The following is a 21,591-nucleotide window of genomic DNA, read 5'->3' as shown; positions in this document are numbered from 1 at the left end:
ATCTCACGGTTCGTGGGTTCGAGCCCCGCGTTGGGCTCTGTGCTGACTGCCAGCTCAGAGCCTGGAGCCTGTTTCGGTCTGTGACTCCCTCTCTCTCTGACCCTCCCCTGCTCATGCTGTCTCTCTCTCTCTCCTAGAAATAAATAAATAAAAATTAAAAAAAATAAATAAAAGAGAATTGAAAAGATATGTCCGCACAAGAAAATTGTACATGAATGGTCATAGCAGCATTTTCATGATAGCCAGAAAGTGGAAGCAACCCAAACATCCAGTAGTGGCAACTGGATGGGTAAAATGAAATCTGTCCGCAGAACAATACAAAGAAATGGAGAGCTGCTGCAATTTGGATGAAATTACAAAATTATCGAAAACCTTATGCTAAGTGAAAGAAGCTACGCACAAAAGACCACATATCAAATGACTCTGTTTTCATGAAATGTCCAGAAAAGGTAACTCTCTGGAAACAGGAAGCAAATTAGTGGTTGCCTCTGCAACTGCATTGTGTTGACAGCCACTGGCTCTGAGTTTATTAAAAGCTGCTGAAGGGTGTGATCAGGGCAGGGGGCCCGAGGAAATGGCTCCTCTGTTTATAACACACCCAACAGGAATCTGGGTTCATTGTGACAAGTGGCACAAAACTTGTGGTTTTCCTATGAACAGATGCCCTGCATGTGTCAAAGAGAAAAATAAAATAAAAAAGTTGTTGAATTGTGTACTTAAACTGAGTGAATTTTGTGTGGCATGTAAATTATCCCTCAGTAGAGGTTTTTTGTTGTTGTTGTTTTGGGTTTTTTTTTCCTTGTTGTTGAAAAAAATTAGGAGAGCCTAATACTGGGGAAAGAATAGATAAATAAATGAATAGAACAGAACAGAGAGGCCAGATAAACCCATTCAACTATAGTCAACTGAGTTTTTTAAATGAGGATATGAAGCTTTTATTATTATAGAAAGAGAGGGAGAGATAGCATGTGAGTAGGGGAAAAGGGCAAAGTGGCGGGGGTGGGGGGGGCAGAGAGAGAGAGAGAATCCCACGCAGACTCCACACTCTGCACAGAGCCCAGTGTAGGGTTTGATCCCACGACCCTGGGATCATGACCTGAGCAGAAATCAAGAGTTGGACACTTAACCAACTGAGCCACCCAGATGCCCCATATAGTCAGCTAATTTTTGATAAAGGCACAAAAGCAATTCAGTGGGGAAAAGATAGTTTCTCCAACAAATGGTGCTGGCACAGCTGGACATCCACATACAAAAGAGAAAAATCTAGACACAAACCTTACTCCTTTCATAAATGTTAACTGAGAATGAATTAGACCTAAGTATAAAATGCAAAACTGTAAAACTTCTAGAAGATAACATAGGGAAAATCTAGATGACCTTTGGTTTCGCAGTGGGGTTTTAGATCCCACACCAAGATCACAGTCCATGAAAAAAAATTGATAGTTTAGACTGTATTAAAATGAATACCTCTCATTCTGTGAAAGACACTGTTCAGAGAATGAAAAGATAAGTCATAGACTGTAAGAAAATATTTGCAGATGTTTGCAAATATCTGATAAATGACTTGTATCCAAAATATACGAAGAAATCTTAAAATGCAACCATAGGAAAATGATGTAATTGAAAAAAGGGCAAAAGATCTGACCAGACACCTCACCAAAGGAAGTATACAGATGGAAAATAAGCATGAGAAAATATACTCAGCATCATTTGTCTTTTGGGAATTGCAAATTACAACAAGGATACTACCATACACCTATTAGAATGACTACAATCCAAAAAACTGATAACACAAAATGCTGACAAGGATACTGAGAAATAGTCTCGTTCATTGCTGGTGAGAATGCAAGGTGGTAAAGCCACTTTGCAAGACAGTGTGGCAGTTTCTCACAAAGCTAAAAATAATACTGTTTCAAAGCTGTTTGTAAACAAAATATATTTATGAGCTATTTCTTACAGAGTCTCACCCTTGATATTGACCCATTTGAGTTGAAGACTATGTTCCCACAAAAACTTGCACATGAATGTTTATAGCAGCTTTATTCATAATTGCCAAAACCTGGGGTCAACCAGGGTGCTTTTCCCCCTTCCTTCCTTCCTTCCTTCCTTCCTTCCTTCCTTCCTTCCTTCCTTCCTTCCTTCCTTCTTTCCTTCCTTCCTTCCTCTCTCTCTCTCTAAATGCTTATTGATTTTTGAGAGAGAGACAGAGCGTGAGCAGGGGAGAGGCAGAAACAGGCTTCAGGCTCTGAGCTATCAGCACAAAGCACGACACAGGACTCGAACTTGGAAACAGCAAGATCATGACCTAGGCCGAAGTCAGACGCTTACCCGACTGAGCCACCCAGGTGCCCCAACCCGGGTTCCTTTCAATGGATTAATGAATAAATGGAATATTGTGTAGGGACAAAAAGAAACAATCAGGTTACAAAAAGGTGCGGAGGGACCTCAAATGTAGAGTTAAAAGTGAAAGCAAAGGAAGCCAGTCTGAAAAGGCCACACACTGCATGATTGCCAGTATAGGACATCAAGGCAAGACCATAACGACAGTGAAAAGATTAGTGGCTGCCAGGGGCTCAGGAGGAGGGATATGGGAATGGATGGGTGGAGCATGGGCTGTTTTTAGGGCCGTGAATTGTCTGTATGATGCTGTAATGGTGGATACTTGAGATAAAGTTTGTTAAAACTCATGAATTACAGAACACAGTGAACCCTAATGTGGTTTAACTATGGACTTTAGTTAATAAAAAATAACATTAAATAAAAGTCAAAAATCATCATGATGAAACATTGAAAAATGTTTTGCTTTTTATATGCCAATTTCACCCTGATAAAGCTGTCCAAAAAATAACAAAATCCTCGAGCCGTACTTTCTGTGACAAACTGGTGATCACTGAGCGCCCAGGCATGCTGTCCTCGGTTGTTGGCTCCTTGTGAACAGAAGTGGATCCTCCTCTTTGCTGTTCAGAACGGCCGTCTCTCTCGTGGCTTTTTGCAGCCTGGAGAGACAATTCCTGGTAAGAGCAGATTGGAAGAGGCCGTTCTCAAAATGATGGCACATGAAACTAGGGGCCATTTGCTGATGCTCAGTGTGCCTGGTCTCCTCTCTCTAGTGGGTCTGCTCTGAAGATTATCAACTAACTGGATGGGTGTTGTTTGGGAGGCCGAAGACCTGAATTCTGATTCCTGTTGTGCCATTAACTGGCTGTCAGGTTTTAGGCAAGTCACTTACTTTCACCATGGCCGGTCTCAGTTTCATGGCCTGTAAAACGAGTGGGTTTTCTAGGGGGAGGAGGGAGGTTCTCTGACTTCTTCCAGTTCTAGACCCCATTTCTGTCCATATCAGAACATCTCCCACACATTTCCATGTTGTACACATATGTCCCAGGGCACTTGACCCAGCAGAAGCCCTCTTGAGTAGCATCCCCGAGACCCTCCCTCTCTCTGCCTCCGGTTGTGGGTGGAGACTCCTGGGGCCAACTGGTTGCCCAGGGCAACCAGAAGTTGGTGCTGGTTCAGGCAACAGCTGTTCCTCTCAGCATTCTTTTTTTTTTTTTTTTTTTCAGTCCTTCATGCTTTCATACCTCCCAGCCCTGAACTTTCTCCTGGCAAAGAGGATTTCTTCCATCTCCAAAGAAATACCCACAAAGCAGCTCTGGTATTTTCTTAGCCCACAGCTGAGAGGTGGTCTGCGGGGCTGTTGTGACTCCCCAAACTCTAAGGCTCAGAGTTGGAAGATTTTCCTAGTAACTGAGAGCATTTGACATTTTTTAAAGTATTTGATTAATTAAGGGTACATTTTGGGATAGAAGATATTCTTTAGCTAGTGTTGTGCTGTGAGCCAAGCTTTGCTTACTTTAAGGACCTTGGGACATACTTGTTAGGTCTGAATGGGGTCATGGTGAAGTCCCTGGTCAGGTTCTCAACCTGAATATCATCGTCATAGGGTATTTTCTGTGTATTTGGGGTGTGGGGGCCCCTGAAGTCATGTGTCACATCAGGATAGTCTTTTAGTGTCCCATTTTAACGTTCCATTGTGTCCTTAGGGAGGGTAGAGGGCAGAGAATCTGCTTCTCTGACGGTTTGTGATATCCTGGGGACCATCTTGTGGTCCCCTAAGGCAATATTGAAAAAATTAAGCTCCATGAAAAACAACTCACCCAGTTTTTGTATGTTTGATCTTCTGTTTGTTTTTTAGGACTTTGTTTAGAGAAGTTGCCTGTTTCCTCTTCTACCAGTAACCTCCACGTGGACCGGGAGCAGGATGTCATCACCTGCTATGAGAAAGCAGGCGACATTGCACTCCTATACCTCCAAGAGATAGAAAGGGTAAGTGAGGACCGTGTGTTTGTTCCACCTGATCGTTTTTTTGTAAATTTCAAATGAGACGTAGGGAACTGCGGTCAGCCTCTGGAAAAACCTTCCGCAGGTCTGCCTCTGGGTGTAAAACTTTTCTTATATTTTTCAGTGAAGAGGAGATGGTGGGGATCGTGGCACCTTGTGAAAAGTGTTTGGGAAGCATTTTAGCATCCTCAAGCAGAAGTGACAGTGTGCCCCGGGGCTGGTTAGTCATTCGTGTTCTCCCGCGCCAAGTGGGTTGTACCTGCACGGACAATGTGCCAACATAACGTACATCTGGGGTTTGGGATCCGTAGTTACGCAGAAGGTCCGCTGGGGACTCTTGGCTGACCTGCTCGGAGCAGGTGTGTATCCCCGGGAACCGTCTGGGATGGTTTACCACCGGCAGTCGGAGGTCGCCTGTGGTGTGGGGAACCAAACCAGCAGCTGACAAACCGCAGCATCTTGCCCCGGGTAGGGATGGAGGGAACGGGAGGCCCTGCGCTCACCCCCTCAGGCAGAGGGGATCGGAGGCCCGATGGGGCTAGCCAGGTGCGGACAACTTGTCTGTTTAGAAGGATCACTGCCTTTTGGCTCTGCTCTCTCCTCAGCTTCTCTGTCTGTAAAAGGAACATGTACTTTATGAAGTTCTTGTGGGGATGGTAAAAGGTCATGTTCATGAAGGAACTTAGCCCAGATGCGGAAACATACAGGATATTTGGTGCATGCCACTTCTCTTCTACTAATAACAATGGGTTCTAGCCATCTCTGCCCTCAGCAGAGTGTCCTGGGATTCTGACCAAGGCTTTCCCCCTTCACACCCAGAGATACATCCTCTGAGATCATTTTAAATAATTGGAAAGCCTGAGAGACTTTGAAAATGACACAGGTCTTGGTTCCCATCAATCTTATGGGTTCTCTGCTTCCCTAAGGGTTAGAATGGAGAGGGGCTGCCCAGGTCTGGTTAGCTCTGTTACATCATATGTGTATCGGCTGAAGCCGTTTCTTCCCTTAAGTCTCATAGCGTGTTGATGTGTGTGCTGAGGATCAGAATTGCCTTGTGAGGGTCAAGGGGTGCAGGTGAGAGCCACAGAGAAGAGTGTGGGAGAAGGATAGGACCAGCGTTTGACCTGGCCAACACCAGCATGGGTCATAAATCACAGGTCATGGTGTCTGGGAATTCAGGAAGATACTTGGCCGTCTTGCCAAAAGGTTCCATCAGAAGGCTGCTATGAGAAAGGAATGTTTCAGTTATTCAGAATTTATGGTACGATCTTTAGAGAAATGATCGTGCAGCCTGCTTTAAAATCCACATTGTCTGTATTTACTCTTTGTCGCCCTGATAGCCAGTGCTTGGAAGTGGAGACGTCTGCTTACCCCAGTCAAACGGTTCTTGTTGACCCCGCAGCCCTTGCCACTTAGGGGCCCTTATTTTGCTCCTTACCTTCCAACAGCTGTCCAGCCCTGTTATCTGGGGGCTGTCTTCTCCTGGCCGGTAGAGAGGAGGTTCGTCTGTGACACGCGTCTTTAATGATGTGGGGACTGGCAGATCTGGATGTACTTCCTGGTGTGTTTTTTATAACCACTGGTTCACTGTGGGGTTCTCCAGCCAGATCACTGGGGAGACTTGTATAATTGTGGGATTTAAAAGAAGTGTGTGTGTGTGTGTGTGTGTGTGTGTAGTTTTGGGGAAACAGTGGTCATAGGATGTGAGATTTGGAGGTGAAAATGGAGGCCCAGACAGGGAGGACACACAGGAAGTTAGGACAAAAGTTAGACTGGAACTCTTCTGACACATGGTTCAGGACTCACTCCTGTCAGGCCGCTGCACACAAGTACACAACAGTGTCGTTTCCCATGCCCTTGCCTGAAGAAAGGGCTCGGAAGTTATTTGGCCAAAGGAGCTGTAGTTCTTGGTAATATGGGGATGCAGCCTCAGCCTAGGATGCAACCTCGGGACTTAGAGGATTTTTACATTTCCCACTCTGAGTTTCCAGTGTGAGTTTTCCTTTATGGGAAATCACTTGAGGCCTCCCCAGATCAAGCTTGCTAGGATATTAGTGATGCGAGAGACCGAATGACCCAGATTATCTGTTTTGACGGTGGTAGGTGCTCAAGAAACCATTTGTAGATTAATGGGAAGTCTGGGGGAAAAACAGCCTTTCTGAGTGACTGCTGGGCCTGATGGATGTTCACGGTCTTGATGAAGAAAGATTGGGGTTCTATGCAGAAGATACCTGTTTGGCCTTTTTTTTTTTTTTTTTTTTCCTTAATTTTTTTAATGTTCATTCATTTTTGAGAGACAGAGCATGAGCATGGTAGGAGCAGAGAGAGAAGGAGACACAGAATCCAAAGCAGGCTCCAGGCTCTGAGCTGTCAGTATAGAGCCCGACATGGGGCTCGAACTCCTGAGCTGTGAGATCATGACCTGAGCAGAAGTTGGGTGCACAACCAACGGAACGACCCAGGCACGCCTTATTTTTTAATTTTGAACTTCAAATGAGTTTTAAGAATGATACTAAATTGAAAGCAGAAATGTTAGGGAAATAGAATCTGAAAGAAGTAACAGACTAGGACAAGCCTAGGTTAAGAGCGCTTTGTTTTTCTGGGTAGGCAGGCCGTTTAAGTAGAAAATCCCACACACTCTGTTCCAATACTGGTTCTACTGGCCATAGGCAGTAGTTTTCCCCCATTTACCAGCCATTCCACAGCAAAGAAACTTCTGTTGGCCAGGACCTTCAGCATTTTATTTTCGTTCGTTTGTTTGTTTTGGTTTTCTTAGCGATTTTCTTCATTCACTAGCAAGAAAAAAAATTGGAGAACTTTTGAGGACAGGTTGGAGTGTCATGGCCATTATTGTTTTCATGATCTGATACCACCATATCATGTGTCTGAGGCAGCCCCGTTGTCTGAACGGTGGAGATGTTTGAGGATGTAAGATTTGTGAGGCGGCAGAGCCCAGTGCTATGGTGGCAGCCAGGGCGGGGGTCATGGATGTGCTGCCTCCTCGCTGTGAGACCTCGGGCAAGTTACTCAACCCTTCTGTGCCACGTGAGGGTCCTCATCTGTATCAGGGCAATAATAATTGCTCTAAGGCTGCCGTGAGGAAACAATGGGTTCACTCATGTACACATTGCCAGCATACGGTTAGCGGTGGGATCTTCCCTAATCTTAGAAGATTTCAGATAGTTGGGTAAAAATCTGGAATATTATTTACACACTGTTTTTATTAAAAATGTGAAATAATTTTTAGCAGAACATTTATGGAGTGATCTTTTCTTCCCCCAGAACTTTTCCTTGTCTTGCGCAGAAACTATAATGGGACCACACCTTACCTGGAGTCCTCATGTCATATTTGGATTCCGGACTCTTGTTTACCCCTGACTGTTTGACCTTGGTCCACTCATATATTTCTGTGTGCTTCAGCTTTCCATTGTCATGGTGGGGCTGACACTACCTGGTTTGTTTGGGGCTGGTGTTTTCCAAACCCCTCCCTATAGGATGTTCCGTGTGTTGCTGTCCCCTGGCCCCTTGTCCTAAGATAGAGGCAGCGCCGAAGAAAATGTGAATCCGTGAAAGTAGGGGGATTAAATATTTGTTTAGAGCTGTCCTCGTTACTTTCGGGTTAAAGAGCCATCTAATTTTCTCGGATAGTTTGTTCTCTGAAGGGGAGTAAGACACTCCTAAAACTGTGCACATACAATAATTTAATCAAACAAATCGAATTAGAACAGATAGAATTAGAAAGGACACAGGCTGTCCTTGATTTGTTTATCTGGAGCCGGTGGCTTGATGCCAACGGTAAATAAAGTTACCTGCCGCGCAAGGAGCGTCTCCTGGTGCAGCGATCAGAATAAAGATGACTTCATTTTCGAATATCATAACACGAGCCCTGCTTTTGGCAAATGAAATCATCCCGTCTGTGCCCTTCGCACGCCTCAGCCCCCCAGCTGGTTTCGGCTTTCTGGAGGAAAAGCCACGCTGGGGGACAGCTTTCCCTTCTGCCGCCAGTTCATTTCTTCACACTCGATTTTAGAAACGAAGTCACTGCTAAGTTACGGGAGACCCAGAGATGTTTCATGGGCGGTTTTATTTATTTATTTATTTTTTTAATGTTTTTTTTTTTTTAAATATTTTTATTTATTTCTAGGAGAGAGAGAGAGACAGCGTGAGCAGGGGAGGGTCAGAGAGAGAGGGAGTCACAGACTGAAACAGGCTCCAGGCTCTGAGCTGGCAGTCAGCACAGAGCCCGACGCGGGGCTCGAACCCACAAACCGTGAGATCATGACCTAAGTGAAAGTTGGACGCTTAACCGACTAAGCCACCCAGGCGCCCCTATTTTTTTAATGTTTTATTTATTTCTGAGACAGAGAGAGAGAGAGAGACAGCGTGAGCAGGGGAGGGTCAGAGAGAGAGGGAGGCACAGACTCTGCAACAGGCTCCAGGCTCTGAGCTGTCAGCACAGAGCCCAACATGGGGCTCGAACTCGTGGGCAGTTTTAGTGCTGATGCTTTGAGGAGAAACAGCTGGTCCCCAGATAGTTCAGGGCCCAGCCTGGAACTCCTGCTTCATCAAGGCGTTGCTCCCTGGGCAGCGCGGCCAGGCCTCAAGTTTATTCCCGCCTCCCTGCAAGGAGGCACCCGCAGTGATGGAGCTGACGTGCTGGACTACGAGGCAGGTGACACTGAGATCACCGTGCGTCTTGAATTCAAGCGAGGTGTCCCAGAAGAAGTAGTCCACGCTGCTGTTGCGGAAGGCAGGGTGTCGCTCTGGAGGCCCGTGTGGCCATGTTTTTGGCTTTAAAATGTGACAGTGCACAAAAAGATCCTTGCTTCCCTTCCCGTCTCCAGGGCCTACCTTTCCGCTCAGGCCAGAGCAGCAGGTGACGGTTCATAGCTTACGAAATTGTTTCCTTGAAGAAATGTCAAGAGACTGGCCCAGAAATGTGCTCTGACTCTGGGCCTGCCATCTGGTTGCCTGGGGTAGGAGGCTACACATACTAAAAACTGAGTTAGGAAAGTCTGGAAACCAGAAAAGAACAGTAGTAGCTTATTTTCATTTTCGTGTGTTCTCGGCCAAACTTTCCCCTCATAATTTTATAGCGTTGAAAGGTTTTATATCTGTCCTCTGTCACTCAACATTACGTCAGGACTTCAGAACGTTTTCATGGCTATATAATATTCCACCAAGTGGCGTGTCTCCGATAGAATCAGCTTACTGCTGTGTCTGCCCCTTTGTTGTGAATAATGCGGTGATGGTGGCTTCTTGCTGGGAGCTCTCCCCCTTTGCCCTCACTTTCCCGACGGCAGAGTCCTGCAAGTGGAGATAACTTGAACATTCTCATTAACTACATATTGTGTCAGTTTGCTTCCTACAAGTCACACTAACGTCTTCTCCCTTCGGCGCTGTGGGAGCATAATGCTTGCTTTGCACCTTCCATGGGGTTCCTATTGTGCACAAGGTTTTTTTGCTGATCTGCTAGGTGAAAATGGGATCTTGCTTGCAGTTTTAGTTTGCATTTCTTTGACTATCAGTCAGGTTGAAATTTTGTCCATCTATTTCCAGGTTATGTTTTGTTTCTTTCTGAATTACAGGCTTGTTGAGTTATAATTCACATACCATACAATCCACCCATTTAAAGGATACCGTGCATTCATGGGTTGAGCCCGCTTTGGGTTCTGTACTGGAGCCTGCTTCAGATTCTGAGTCTCCCTCTTTGCCCCTCCCCTGCTCGCACCCTGTCTCTGTCTCTTGAAAATGAATAAATGTTAAAAATTTTTGAAAAAAAAATCTATTTGAAAGACTACCATGCAATACTTTTTAATATATTTAGAGTTGTACAACCATTCATCAGTATTTAATTCCAGAACATTTTTGTTACCCCAAAAAGAGACCCTGTACCCATTAGCATTCACTCCCCATTTACCTCTGATGTCCCCAGTCTGTATAGATTTGTATATTCTAGATTTTTCATTACAGTAGAACAATACCACCTGTGGTCTTTTATGACTGGCTTCTTGGCTTCATCCATCTTGTGGCACGTGCTAGTGCTTCATTTCTTCTATTGACTAATAATATGCCATTTTGTAGATAAACTACATTGGGTGTATCCATTCAGCATTTTATCATTTATCATTTGGGTTGCTTCCACTTTTTGGCTACTATAATAATGTCTCTATACATTTTCATATACAAGATTTTATGTGGATAGGGTTTTCATTTTTCTTGAGTGTATTCTTAGGAGTGAAATTGCTGGGTTGTATGGTAACTTCATGTCTAACCTAATAACATTCCTTTCTTGACTGTGTTTACTTTCTCTCCAATTTTTGGATGAGGTTTTTCTTCTGATAATTTGGATATAGTCTTTAGATCATAAATATGTTTACCCTTTAGTCATATTTGCTCTGAATATTTTCCCAACCAGTAAATTTCCATTTGTAAGTTGCTCATAAAATTTAAATCTGTATATAGTTGAATCTGATTTTTTTTAATTACATTTATCTCATTGTTTTAAAGTTGAAATATTGGGATAAACTCCTCCAGGACTTAAATTTTTTCAACCTTTTTCCACATTTTTATTTATTAAAAATTTTTTAATGTTTATTTATATTTGAGAGACAAAGAGACAGAATGCAAGCAGGGGATAGGCAGAGAGAGGGAGACCCAGAATCTGAAGCAGGCTCCAGACATGGGGCTTGAACTCACGAACCACTAGCTTGTGAACTGAGGTGAAGTCAGATGCTTGACTGACTGAGCCACCTAAGCGCCGCTCCTTATTTTTGAAATCAGCTTTTATTTTTTTTTTTTACAAATAGTTTATTGTCAAATTAGTTTCTACATAACACTCAGTGCTCATCCCCAAAGTGCCCTCCTTCATGCCCATCCCCCCCTCCCCCCCACATCCATCAGTCCTCAGTTTTTGTCAGCATTCAAGAGTCTCTCATGGTTTGCCTCTCTCCCTTTCCCCCACCATTTCCGCCCTTCTTCTCCCCCTTGTTCCTCCGTCAAGTTCCTCCTAATCCTCCTATACGTGCAAACATATGATATTTGTCCTTCTCTGCCTGACTTATTTCGCTCAGCATAACACCCTCAAGGTCCATCCATGTTGCTACACATGGCCAGATTTCATTGTTTCTCATTGCCATGTAGTATTCCATGGTATAGATAAACCACATCTTCTTGATCCATTCATCTGTTGATGGACACTTAGGCTCTTTCCATGTTTTAGCTATTGTGGAGAGTGCTGCTATGAACATTGGGGTACATGTGCTCCTATGCCTCAGCATTTCTGTATCCCTTGGGTAAATTCCTAGCAGTGCTATTGCTGGGTCATAAGGGAGTTCTATTGTTAGTTTCCTGAGGAACCTCCACACTGTTTTCCAGAGGGGCTGTACCAGTTTACATTCCCACCAACAGTGTAGGAGGGTGCCCGTTTCTCCACATCCTCGCCAGCATCTAGAGTTCTCTGATTTGCTCATTTTAGCCACTCTGACTGGCGTGAGGTGGTATCTCAGTGTGGTTTTGATTTGTATTTCCCTGATGAGGAGGGATGCTGAGCATCGTTTCATGTGTCTGTTGGCCATCTGGATGTCCTCTTTGGAGAAGTGTCTGTTCATGTCTTCTGCCCATTTCTTCACTGGGTTGTTTGTTTTTCGGGCGTGTAGTTTGGTGAGTTCCTTATAGATTCTGGATATTAACCCTTTATCTGATATGTCATTTGCAACTATCTTTTCCCATTCCGTTGGTTGCCTATTAATTTTCTGGGTTGTTTCCTTGGCTGTGCAGAAGCTTTTAATCTTGATGAGGTCCCAACAGTTTATTTTTGCTCTTGATTCCCTTGCTTTTGGGGATGTGTCAAGTAAGAAGTTGCTGCGGTGGAGGTCAAGGAGGTTGTTTCCTGCTTTCTCCTCTAGGGTGTTGATAGTTTCCTGTCTCACGTTCAGGTCCTTTATCCATTTTGAGTTGATTTTTGTGCATGGTGTGAGAAAATGATCTAGTTTCATTCTTCTGCATGTTGCTGTCCAGTTCTCCCAACACCATCTGTTAAAAAGGCTGTCTTTTTTCCATTGGATATTCTTTCCTGCTTTGTCAAAGATCAGTTGGCTGTATACTTTTGGGTCCACTTCTGAGTTCTCAATTCTGTTCCATTGGTCTATGTGTCTGTTTTTGTGCCAATACCATACTGTCTTGAGGATGACAGCTTTGTAGTAGAGGCTGAAGTCTGGGATGGTGATACCTCCCGTTTTGGTTTTATTTTTCAGTATTACTTTGGCTATTCGGGGTCTTTTGTGGTTCCATACAAATTTTTGGATAGTTTGTTCTAGTTTTGAGAAGTATGCTGGTGCAATTTTGATTGGAATTGCATTGAATGTGTAGAGTGCTTTAGGTAGTAATGACATCTTAACTATATTTATTCTTCCTATCCATGAGCATGGAATGTTTTTCCATTTCTTTGTGTCTTCTTCAATTTCCTTCATAAGTTTTCTATAGTTTTCATCATACAGATCTCTTGTATCCTTGGTTAGGTTTATTCCGAGGTATTTTATGGTTTTTTGTGCAATTGTGAAGGGGATCAGTTTCTTGATTTCTCTTTCTGTTGCTTCATTGTTGGTGTATAAAAATGCAACCGTGAAATCAGCTTTTAATTTCTAAATCTTCTTGGGATTTATTTTGTTGTATGATATTGATATACCTCTAAATTACTGTTTTTCTCTATTTCACTGCCACCTTAAGATGATCTTCTTTTTTCACATTTTCTGTCATATAATTTAAGTCATTCAATAAAATTCTAGATACAACAGTTGTTTCTGGCTGTCCTACTTTGTTCCGCTAATCTTGTATCACACTGATATAACACCACTTAATAAGTACTTCCTTATAATGGGTTTCGGCACCTTAAAGGATCAGTAACTACACATGAGTCTTATTTTGCAGAATATCCCTTGTTCTTGTCTCGTGATACTTCTAGGTGAATTTTAGAATAATTTTGTTGAGTTCTAGGAAAATCCTGTTGGGATTGGTTGGATTTTTATTAACCCTATACATAATTGTGAACCCTGTACATATGAACCCTAGAATCATATCTAGTCTTCACTCACCTAGGACCATGGTACCAGTTTCCATTTTGTTAGACTTTTCGTTTCACAGATTTTAGTTGGTTTACTTCATTCCCACATCTTTTCCATTTGTATTGCTTTGTGAATAGGATCATTATTTTTTTCATTATATTTTCACACAAAGCAGTGCTTTTAATTTTTTCATTCACTCACACAAACATTTATTGGGTGCCTTGTGTTCTCTGCAGTGAGCTTGACACCAGGAGCACTGGAATGAATAAGCCACAGAGCATGTCCTTAGGAAGCATATAATCTCACGAGGACACAGGTCCATAACCAGTGCGGGCGGTGTTTTGGTGGGGACACTCAGCAGACTGCAAGCCCAGAGAAGGGTCCTGGTGGACCAGTGTGGTAGTTCAGAGATGGCTCCTGAAGGAGAGGACACCTGAGCTGACTTTGGAAGGCCGACAAGGGTGGCACACAGGATTATTAGCCACCATACTGAACTCTACAAAGATAGAATCTTTTCATTTTTCTGAGAATACAAATATATGGCAGAGGAATGATTTTTGTTGCTGTTTCTTCCTGTCTGATATTTTCCATCTCATCTCCCTCATACCCTCTCTCTCCAGATTTTTTCCCCTATCTCCAGCTTTTCTAAAACAATGTTAAAAGAATGAAAGTGGTAGAAAATGTAAACTAATGTTCTTATTTTGTTCCTATTTGAAGATCATTCTTAAATATATGCCCATTAAGGATTAAAATATTTGTATGCTCATTAAGTTTCCCATGTACAATTCATAATCATTATGTCAGGAGTATATTATTATGGCCATTACACAGATGAAGACAGTGAGGGTCTGAGAGACTGAAGGAATTGTCCTAAGTCCACAGTGGTGAGGGGTATCGGAATACGATCTTGAACCTGGGTCTTTTGACCTAAAGTCTTTGGCCTCTGCCCCCTTACTGTCATGCTTCCTTAGGTGTGTGCTTTGCAAAGCAGACTGCACTTGTTAAGGGTGTTTGTCAGCAGTCTCCTTGCAGAGAAGTGTTTATCCAAAGAACAAGTGGTGGTTCTGACACCGCCCAACAAGGCTCCTGCCCAGGTCCATGTGTTACAGGCTCTTCATGAAGAAGGGATGAAATCCAAGATGCTTAGGCTTAAGGGTAAACCCTGAGCTAAGCTATTCTTTCTGCCTCCCCACTGTGTCTTTCCCATTCTTCCCGTTTATAACCTAAAGCCTCATTCTGGCAGCTCTGACCTCTTGTCTTTTGAACTTTGTGCAGCAAGCAAACGCGAATGGAGAGGACAGAGGCGAAGGAGCTGGACTGCAGAGTCAGGTGGGCCTGAGCTTCAGCACCAGCTCTAACACGTGCTAGCCGCGCAGTTGGGCAGCTCACTCAATGGGACAAAGCCTCGCTTTCTCCTTCAGTGAAGAGAAGATAGTGTATCTCAGTGGTTTTTTTGTGGGGGAATAAGTACCTACGTAGTGCCTAATGCAGAGTAGGTTACTTTCTTATTGCTTTCTTTTCTTTTAATTTTTTCCTCTATCTATCCATCTATCTATCTATTCTGTATATTGAACGCTTACCCTACACCAAGCAAGCACTGCAGTAGAAACTGAATATATAGTAAATGAGATAGATGTGGCCCAGACTTTGTGGAAGTTTCAGCATTTTGGAGGGAGACAGCCAGTAATCAAAGATAAAAAATACATCAGTAAATGCAGTGGAGGAATCGGATGGGATGATGTGAGAGGGAATAGTAGAGGCAGGCCTACTTGTTGTTAGGTGGCCAGGGAAGGCCCTTCAAAGAAGGTGACACTAAAGCTGACACCGGAAAGATGGGACAGATCACAAAGGTAACGTGACCCAGATTGTGTTACAGAAAAGTTATTCAGGCTGCTTGTGGAAAGTGAGAAGAAAAGGATCAAGAGGTGACACGGAGACCCCATTTACGGGACTGTTGTGGAACTCTAACAGGAAGTGATGGTAACTTACATGAAGGTAATGATTGTACTAATGGGTAGATACAGGCACCTTTGAGAAATAATTAGAAGGGACGTAGTAATAGATTAGATGTGAGAGAGTGTCAGGGTGTCACGGCTCACCCCCCCAGGGTCCGATTTGGGCAGCTGGGTGGTGATGTTATTCATTAAGATGGGGCAACTAGAGGTTTATGTTTTGGGGTGAACCTGGACTTCTGGGAATTTAATCATGCTCAGAGTTTTCCTGGGCTTGGAAGTTAGATGGTTCTTGTCTGAAGAAGGCATTCTAGAAGCTAGGAAGGAGATGCCCAGAAAGGGCCCCTTGAGGATGAGTCTTATCCCTGAGGTCCAGGTTATAGACCCTTCAAGGAGACTGAAGTTGGGCCAGGAGAACCAAGAATTTCCTCCTCCCACCACCAGCCACATAACAAGCACAACACCAACTAACGAGTAACAGCAGAATACTGCTGGGAGAGGGGCAGAAATTGGAGAAAAATCTCCTCTGTAGCCCAAGCATACAAGGGCTGCTGAAAATAAGGTGGAACAGAGACGCCGAGGAGAACCCCATGGTGTACCAGGTCCCACAGTAAGCACAGGTTAGTAGCCACTATTTGAGGAGTTTGAAGTCTGTGGTGCTTTGGAAGTAACTATAGAAACAATGAAACCCAGCCCCGGCTTTGTCCTCTGACTACATTGGCTCAGCCCCCCACATTTGTTGCCTTATAGATGAAAAAATGTGCCCATTTTCAGGTGTAAATATTATTTATCTCAGTCTGTCCTTCTGCATACAATCTTCAACATTGAATTTAAAAATATGAGCTATATACACCAATGCACACACAAGCAGGAAGAAGCAAACTATTGTGAAGAGCAATAAACCAAACCCAGAAATGGCCCATGTGTTGGAACTATTGGGTAGGAGCTTAAAAATATCAATGAATAATATGTTAGAGGATATTGTAGAAAAGGTATACAACATGTATAAAGAGGTGGGGATTTCAGCAGAAAGATAGAAACCATAAAAATGTAAAACTGAAATACTAGAAATAACAAAACATGATATAAGAAAGGAAATTTTTTTTAAATATTTTATTTTTAAGTAAGCTTTGTCCCCAACGTGGGGCTTGAACTTACAACCCTGAGATCAGTAGTCATGTGCTCTACTGACTGAGCCAGCCAGGTGCCCTGAGATGAAGACATTTTTTTTTATGGTTTATTAGAATACTGGACACAACTAAGAAAAAAAAATCTTCTAGCTGAAGATAAATTAATAGAGATTATTCAAACGGAAACACAAAAAGAAAAAAAGAGTGAGGAAAAAATTAGAACAGAGCATCCAAGAAACATGGTAAAAATATCATGTATGGATTTGGTGTCTCAAAAGGAGAAGAGAGAAAAAACTGGAACAGAAGAAATATTTGAAGAGAAAATGTCTAAGAGTTTTTCAAAATTACTGAAACAAAACAAAGCACAGAATCCAAAAATCTCAGAGTACACCAGGCATGATAAATAGAAACTTATACTTTGATATGTTACACTTAAACTGTTGAAAATCAAAGATAAAATCTTGAAGAAAGCCAGAGAAAAAGAAGCTTTATTTAATTTAATTAATTAATCAATTAATTTATTTATTAAATAGGCTTCATGCCCAGCACAAAGCCCGATGCAGGGCTTGAACCCATAACCCTGAGATCAAGACCTGACCTGAGATCAAAGAATTGGATGCTTAACTGACCGAGCCACCCAGGTGCTGCAAGAAACTTTAATATAGAAGAATAATGGTAATGGTTACAACAGACTTATCATTAGAAATTCTGCAAGTTCAAAGACATCAGAAAGATACCTTTAAAGTACTGGATGAAAAATTCCAAGACACCTTTGAAGAAAGAAGACAAAAGCTTTGTTTTTTATAGGACAGACAAGAATTGAAAGAATGCATTACCAACAGACTTGCATGACAACAAATGGCAAAGAAGTTCAAGGAGAAGAAAATACAGATAGATATGACAAAGTGAAGATCATCACAAATGGTGATAATGAGCATACATAGAAAAGACTTTTCCTTTTTTTAAAATATTTTATTTATTTTTGAGAGAGAGATAGAGACAACATGAGCAGAGGAGGGTCAGAGAGAGAGGGAGACACAGAATCTGAAACAGGCTCCAGGCTCTGAGCTGTCAGCACAGAGCCCGATGCGGGGCTCGAACACACGAACCGTGAGATCATGACCTCAGCTGAAATCGGACGCTTAACCAACTGAGCCACCCAGGTGCCCCCCTTATTTTAAATTTTTTAAGACAATAAATGACCACTTTGGGGCACCTGGATGGCTCAATTATTTGAGTGTCCACTTCGGCTCAGGTCATGATCTAACAGTTCATGAGTTCCAGCCCCACATCAGGCTTGCTGTTGTTAGGCTGTCAGCACAGAGCCTGCTTTGGATCCTCTGTCCCCCCTCTCTCAGCCCCTCCCCCACTCACACCCTATCTCTCAAAAACAAAAACATTTTAAAAAAAGATAATTGACTACCTAAATTAATAATAGTAACAACATATTGTGGGATATATCACATAGAAGTAAAAGGCATGGAGGGAGGGCAGTTGTGGGGGTTCAGAAATTCTGAACTTGCAGAATTTCTAATGATAAGTCTGTTGTAACCATTACCATTATTCTTCTATACTGGGTATTATATGGAAACCAACTTGACAATAAACTATTAAAAAAAATACTATGCCAAGAAAAACAAAAAGTAAAAGGTGTGACAACCATTGCACAAAGGATGGAGAAAGAAATGTAAGTGTACTATTACAAGGTGTTTATGCTGTATATGAATTAGTGTAATATTATTTGAACATGGACTGTGATAAGTTAAAGAGCTATATTGTGTATAGTTGGGTAGCTGAGAGAGAGAGAGAGAAAGAATGACAGATGGACAAACACGATTAACCAGTCATTAGTGGAAATGAAATGGAATCATCAATCTAAAAAGCAGAACGAGAGAAAAAAGAACAAACAACAAATGAAACAATAAAAAAACAACTAGCAAGATGGTTCCAATCATGTCAATAAGTACATTAAATGTAAATGGTCTGAAGAATTAAAAGGAAGAGATTTTCAGATTGGATGCAAATGCAAGGCCTAACATATGCTATCTATATGAAAACCATTTAAAATTAATATGTAGGTGGAGAAGGAAAATTATACACCATGCAAACAATAATCAAAACAAAGCTAAAACGTATTACATCAGAGAGTTAAATTTGGGACAAGGAATATTACAGGAGATAAAGGAAGATGTTATATAAAAAAGGGGTCAATTAATCAACAATGCATTGTAATTCTAAAAGCATATGTACCTAAAATAGAGCTTCTAAATATCTAAAACAAAATGTATAGAAGAGTTTATAACATTAAATGCATATATTAGAAAGGAAGAGAAATTCAAATCAGTGGTCTGAGTTTCCAATACAAGAAACTAGGGAAAGAAGAAAAAATTAAAGCCACGGCAAGCAAAAAGAAGGAAATAATAAAGATTGGAACAGAAATCAGTGAAATAGAAAACAGATAAACAGTAGAGGAAATCAGTTAAACCAAAAATGGATTCTTGGAAAGATCCATAAAATTGTAAACCATTTACAAGACTGGAAGAGTGAAAGAAAGAAGACACAAATTACGAACCCCTAAGAAGAAGAGATAGTACTATAGATCCATAGATATTAAAAAGCTGTAGGGAAGAGGTGCCTGGCTGGCTCAGTCAGTGGAGCATGTGATTCTTGATCTTGGGGTTATGAGTTCAAGCCCCAGATTATTTAAAAAATAAAATCTTAAAACAAAAAGATTGTAAGAGAAAATTATGACCAACTTTATGCCAATAAATGTGATCACTTATAGAAAATAGATCTCTGAAAGACACAAACTATCAAAATTCACTCAAGAAGAAATAGATAACCCAAATATTTTTATATCTTTAAAGAAATTGAATTTAGAGTTAAAAGCCTTGCAAGAAAACTACAGGTCAAGTTGGCTTTATTGGTGAATCCTACCAAACATTAAAGGAAGTAATTATAGCAATACTACAAAAACTTCCAGAAAACGGAGGAGGAGGAGGAAAACACCCCCTAACCCATTTTATGAGACTCATATCTTGTATGGCTATAGATGCAAATATCCTCAACAAAATACCAGCAAACTGAATCCAACACATAAAAAGGATTATATGTCATGACTGAAGGAGATTCATTTCGGCAATGAAACTTAAGGTTGACTTAAGTGAAAATCAATTAATATATCAATAGAATAACAGACAAAACCCACATGATAATGATAATTTCAGTAGATGTAGAGAAAGTGTTTACAAAATCCAACACCCTTTCGTGATAAAAAACAAAAAAAAACAAAAAAACCTCAACACACTAGGAATAGAAGTTCACATCATCAACCTGATAGGAGGCACCAATGAAAAACCCATATCTAACAACATATAATGGTGAAAGATTGGATGTTTTTCCCCTAAGGTCAGGAACGTGACAAGGATGTCTCTTCTCACTCCTTCTATTCAGTATTGTAGTAGACATTCTAGCCAATGCAATTAGGCAAGAGGAACTAAAAGGCATCCGTATTAAAATGGAGAAGTAAGACTATTTCTGTTTGCAGAGGACATGATTTTGTATAGAGAAAATCCTAAGGAATTCACACACACAAACCCTATTTTATTTTTTCATTTTTTATTAACAAAGATTTTTAAATGTTTTTATTTCTGAGAGCGAGAGAGAGAAACAGCGTGAGCAGGGGAGGGTCAGAGAGAGAGGGAGATACAGAATCTGAAACAGGCTTCAGGCTCTGAGCTGGCCATCAGCACAGAGCCCCACGCGGGGCCCGAACCCACAAACCGTGTGATCATGACCTGAGCCGAAGTCGGACGCTTAACCGACTGAGCCACCCAGGCACCCCACAAACCCTATTTTAACTAGTAAATGATTTCAGCAAGATTATAGAATACAAGGTCAATATAAAAACATCACTTTTACTTCTGTACACTGAACCATCTGAAAAGGAAATTAAATCAATTCCATTTATAATAGCATCAAAAAGATGAAAATACATGGGGATAATGAAGTACAAGTCTTATACCCTGAAAACTGCAAATCACTGTTGAAAGCAATTAAAGAAAATCTAAATAGATGGAAAGACATCCCACTTTTATGGATCAAAAGACTTAACTTGTTAAGATGTATCTATATCTGTATCTATATTCTCTCTCCACACACACACACACACACACACACACGCACGCACACATGCATACATATAATAAATATAAGATCCATTTTTAACTTTAGGACAAGTGCCCAGGCCTTTAATGACTATGTGTAAAAAAACCCACATTTTTCTGAAGTTGAGTGATTACTTTGGTTACATTTTAGTTTCTCCTCTTAAATTCAATTAAAATTAATTGTAATGGTTTAAGTTTAAAGCTGGCATATGTAATACAGTCTGTTTTTGTAAAATGATTTTTATCTTTCTTCCCTTGACGCATAAGTATAGAGGTACATGGATTATTGTTCAATAAACGTTAACTGGTTATTTCTGTGGGGGGAGGATTTTGAGATGATTTTTAGTTTTCTTTCTATTGTATGGAATTGGCTTTTTGCTTTAAAATAATCACGGCATTTTTTAAAGATTAAAAACTATTTTTGAAAGCAAATGAAGGCTACTTTTTAAAAGTTTAACTGTTGGCCCCCAAAGCAGAGATGTCAAGGAAGTCGTTGAATATGAGTCTGGGATTCAGAGGGGGAAAGTCTGCAGTGGAGGAGACAAATTTAGGAGTTGGCAGCATAGAGATGATTTCTGAAGCTCGGAGGAACGGATGAGATCATCCTGAGAGAGACTTAGAAGAGATGGTGCTCTGTACATCCGCGGCACTTGGAGGATGCGCTGGGGAGGAGCCTGCAGTCCGTTCCCAGGGGTAGGAGGAACACCCACCTCTCAGCACTCGCAGAGCCGAGCGCTAAGTCGGGAAGGAGCCAGGCAGTTTTGATAAGATGCTGGGATGTTGTTCAAATGCAAGGGTTGCCCACCTGGGTTTCATTCCACAACATCTGTTCATTGTGTGCTTTCTTTTCTGTCTCCCAAAGCTCAAGAGTTAGGGATCCAGCAGTCGCTTCACCTCCATTCGGGGGATAATTTTGAGACTTCTAGGAGGTTTGGGGTTT

The 21,591-nt window shown here is 41.7% G+C and overlaps 1 protein-coding gene and 1 non-coding gene across 5 annotated transcripts in view; both read left to right on the top strand.

The window, feature by feature from the left end:
- The window catches only part of TTC7B (tetratricopeptide repeat domain 7B), a 257,345-nt gene that overhangs the window by 59,272 nt on the left and 176,482 nt on the right, over positions 1-21,591 (top strand). For all 4 annotated transcript variants that reach the window (XM_039232491.1, XM_039232489.1, XM_039232493.1 and 1 more), the window contains one exon: positions 4,196-4,326. In XM_039232491.1, coding sequence (XP_039088422.1) covers positions 4,196-4,326 — 131 coding nt within the window. The remainder of the gene's footprint in view (positions 1-4,195; positions 4,327-21,591) is intronic.
- LOC120232108 lies at positions 544-673 on the top strand. The gene has a single exon (XR_005528498.1). It is a non-coding gene; the product is annotated as a small nucleolar RNA SNORA11 (small nucleolar RNA).

This window comes from Hyaena hyaena, unplaced genomic scaffold (genome assembly GCF_003009895.1).
Source record: "Hyaena hyaena isolate Hyena2069 unplaced genomic scaffold, ASM300989v1 scaffold_67, whole genome shotgun sequence".
NCBI lineage: Eukaryota > Metazoa > Chordata > Mammalia > Carnivora > Hyaenidae > Hyaena > Hyaena hyaena.
This window is presented reverse-complemented; position numbering and strand designations above follow the sequence as displayed.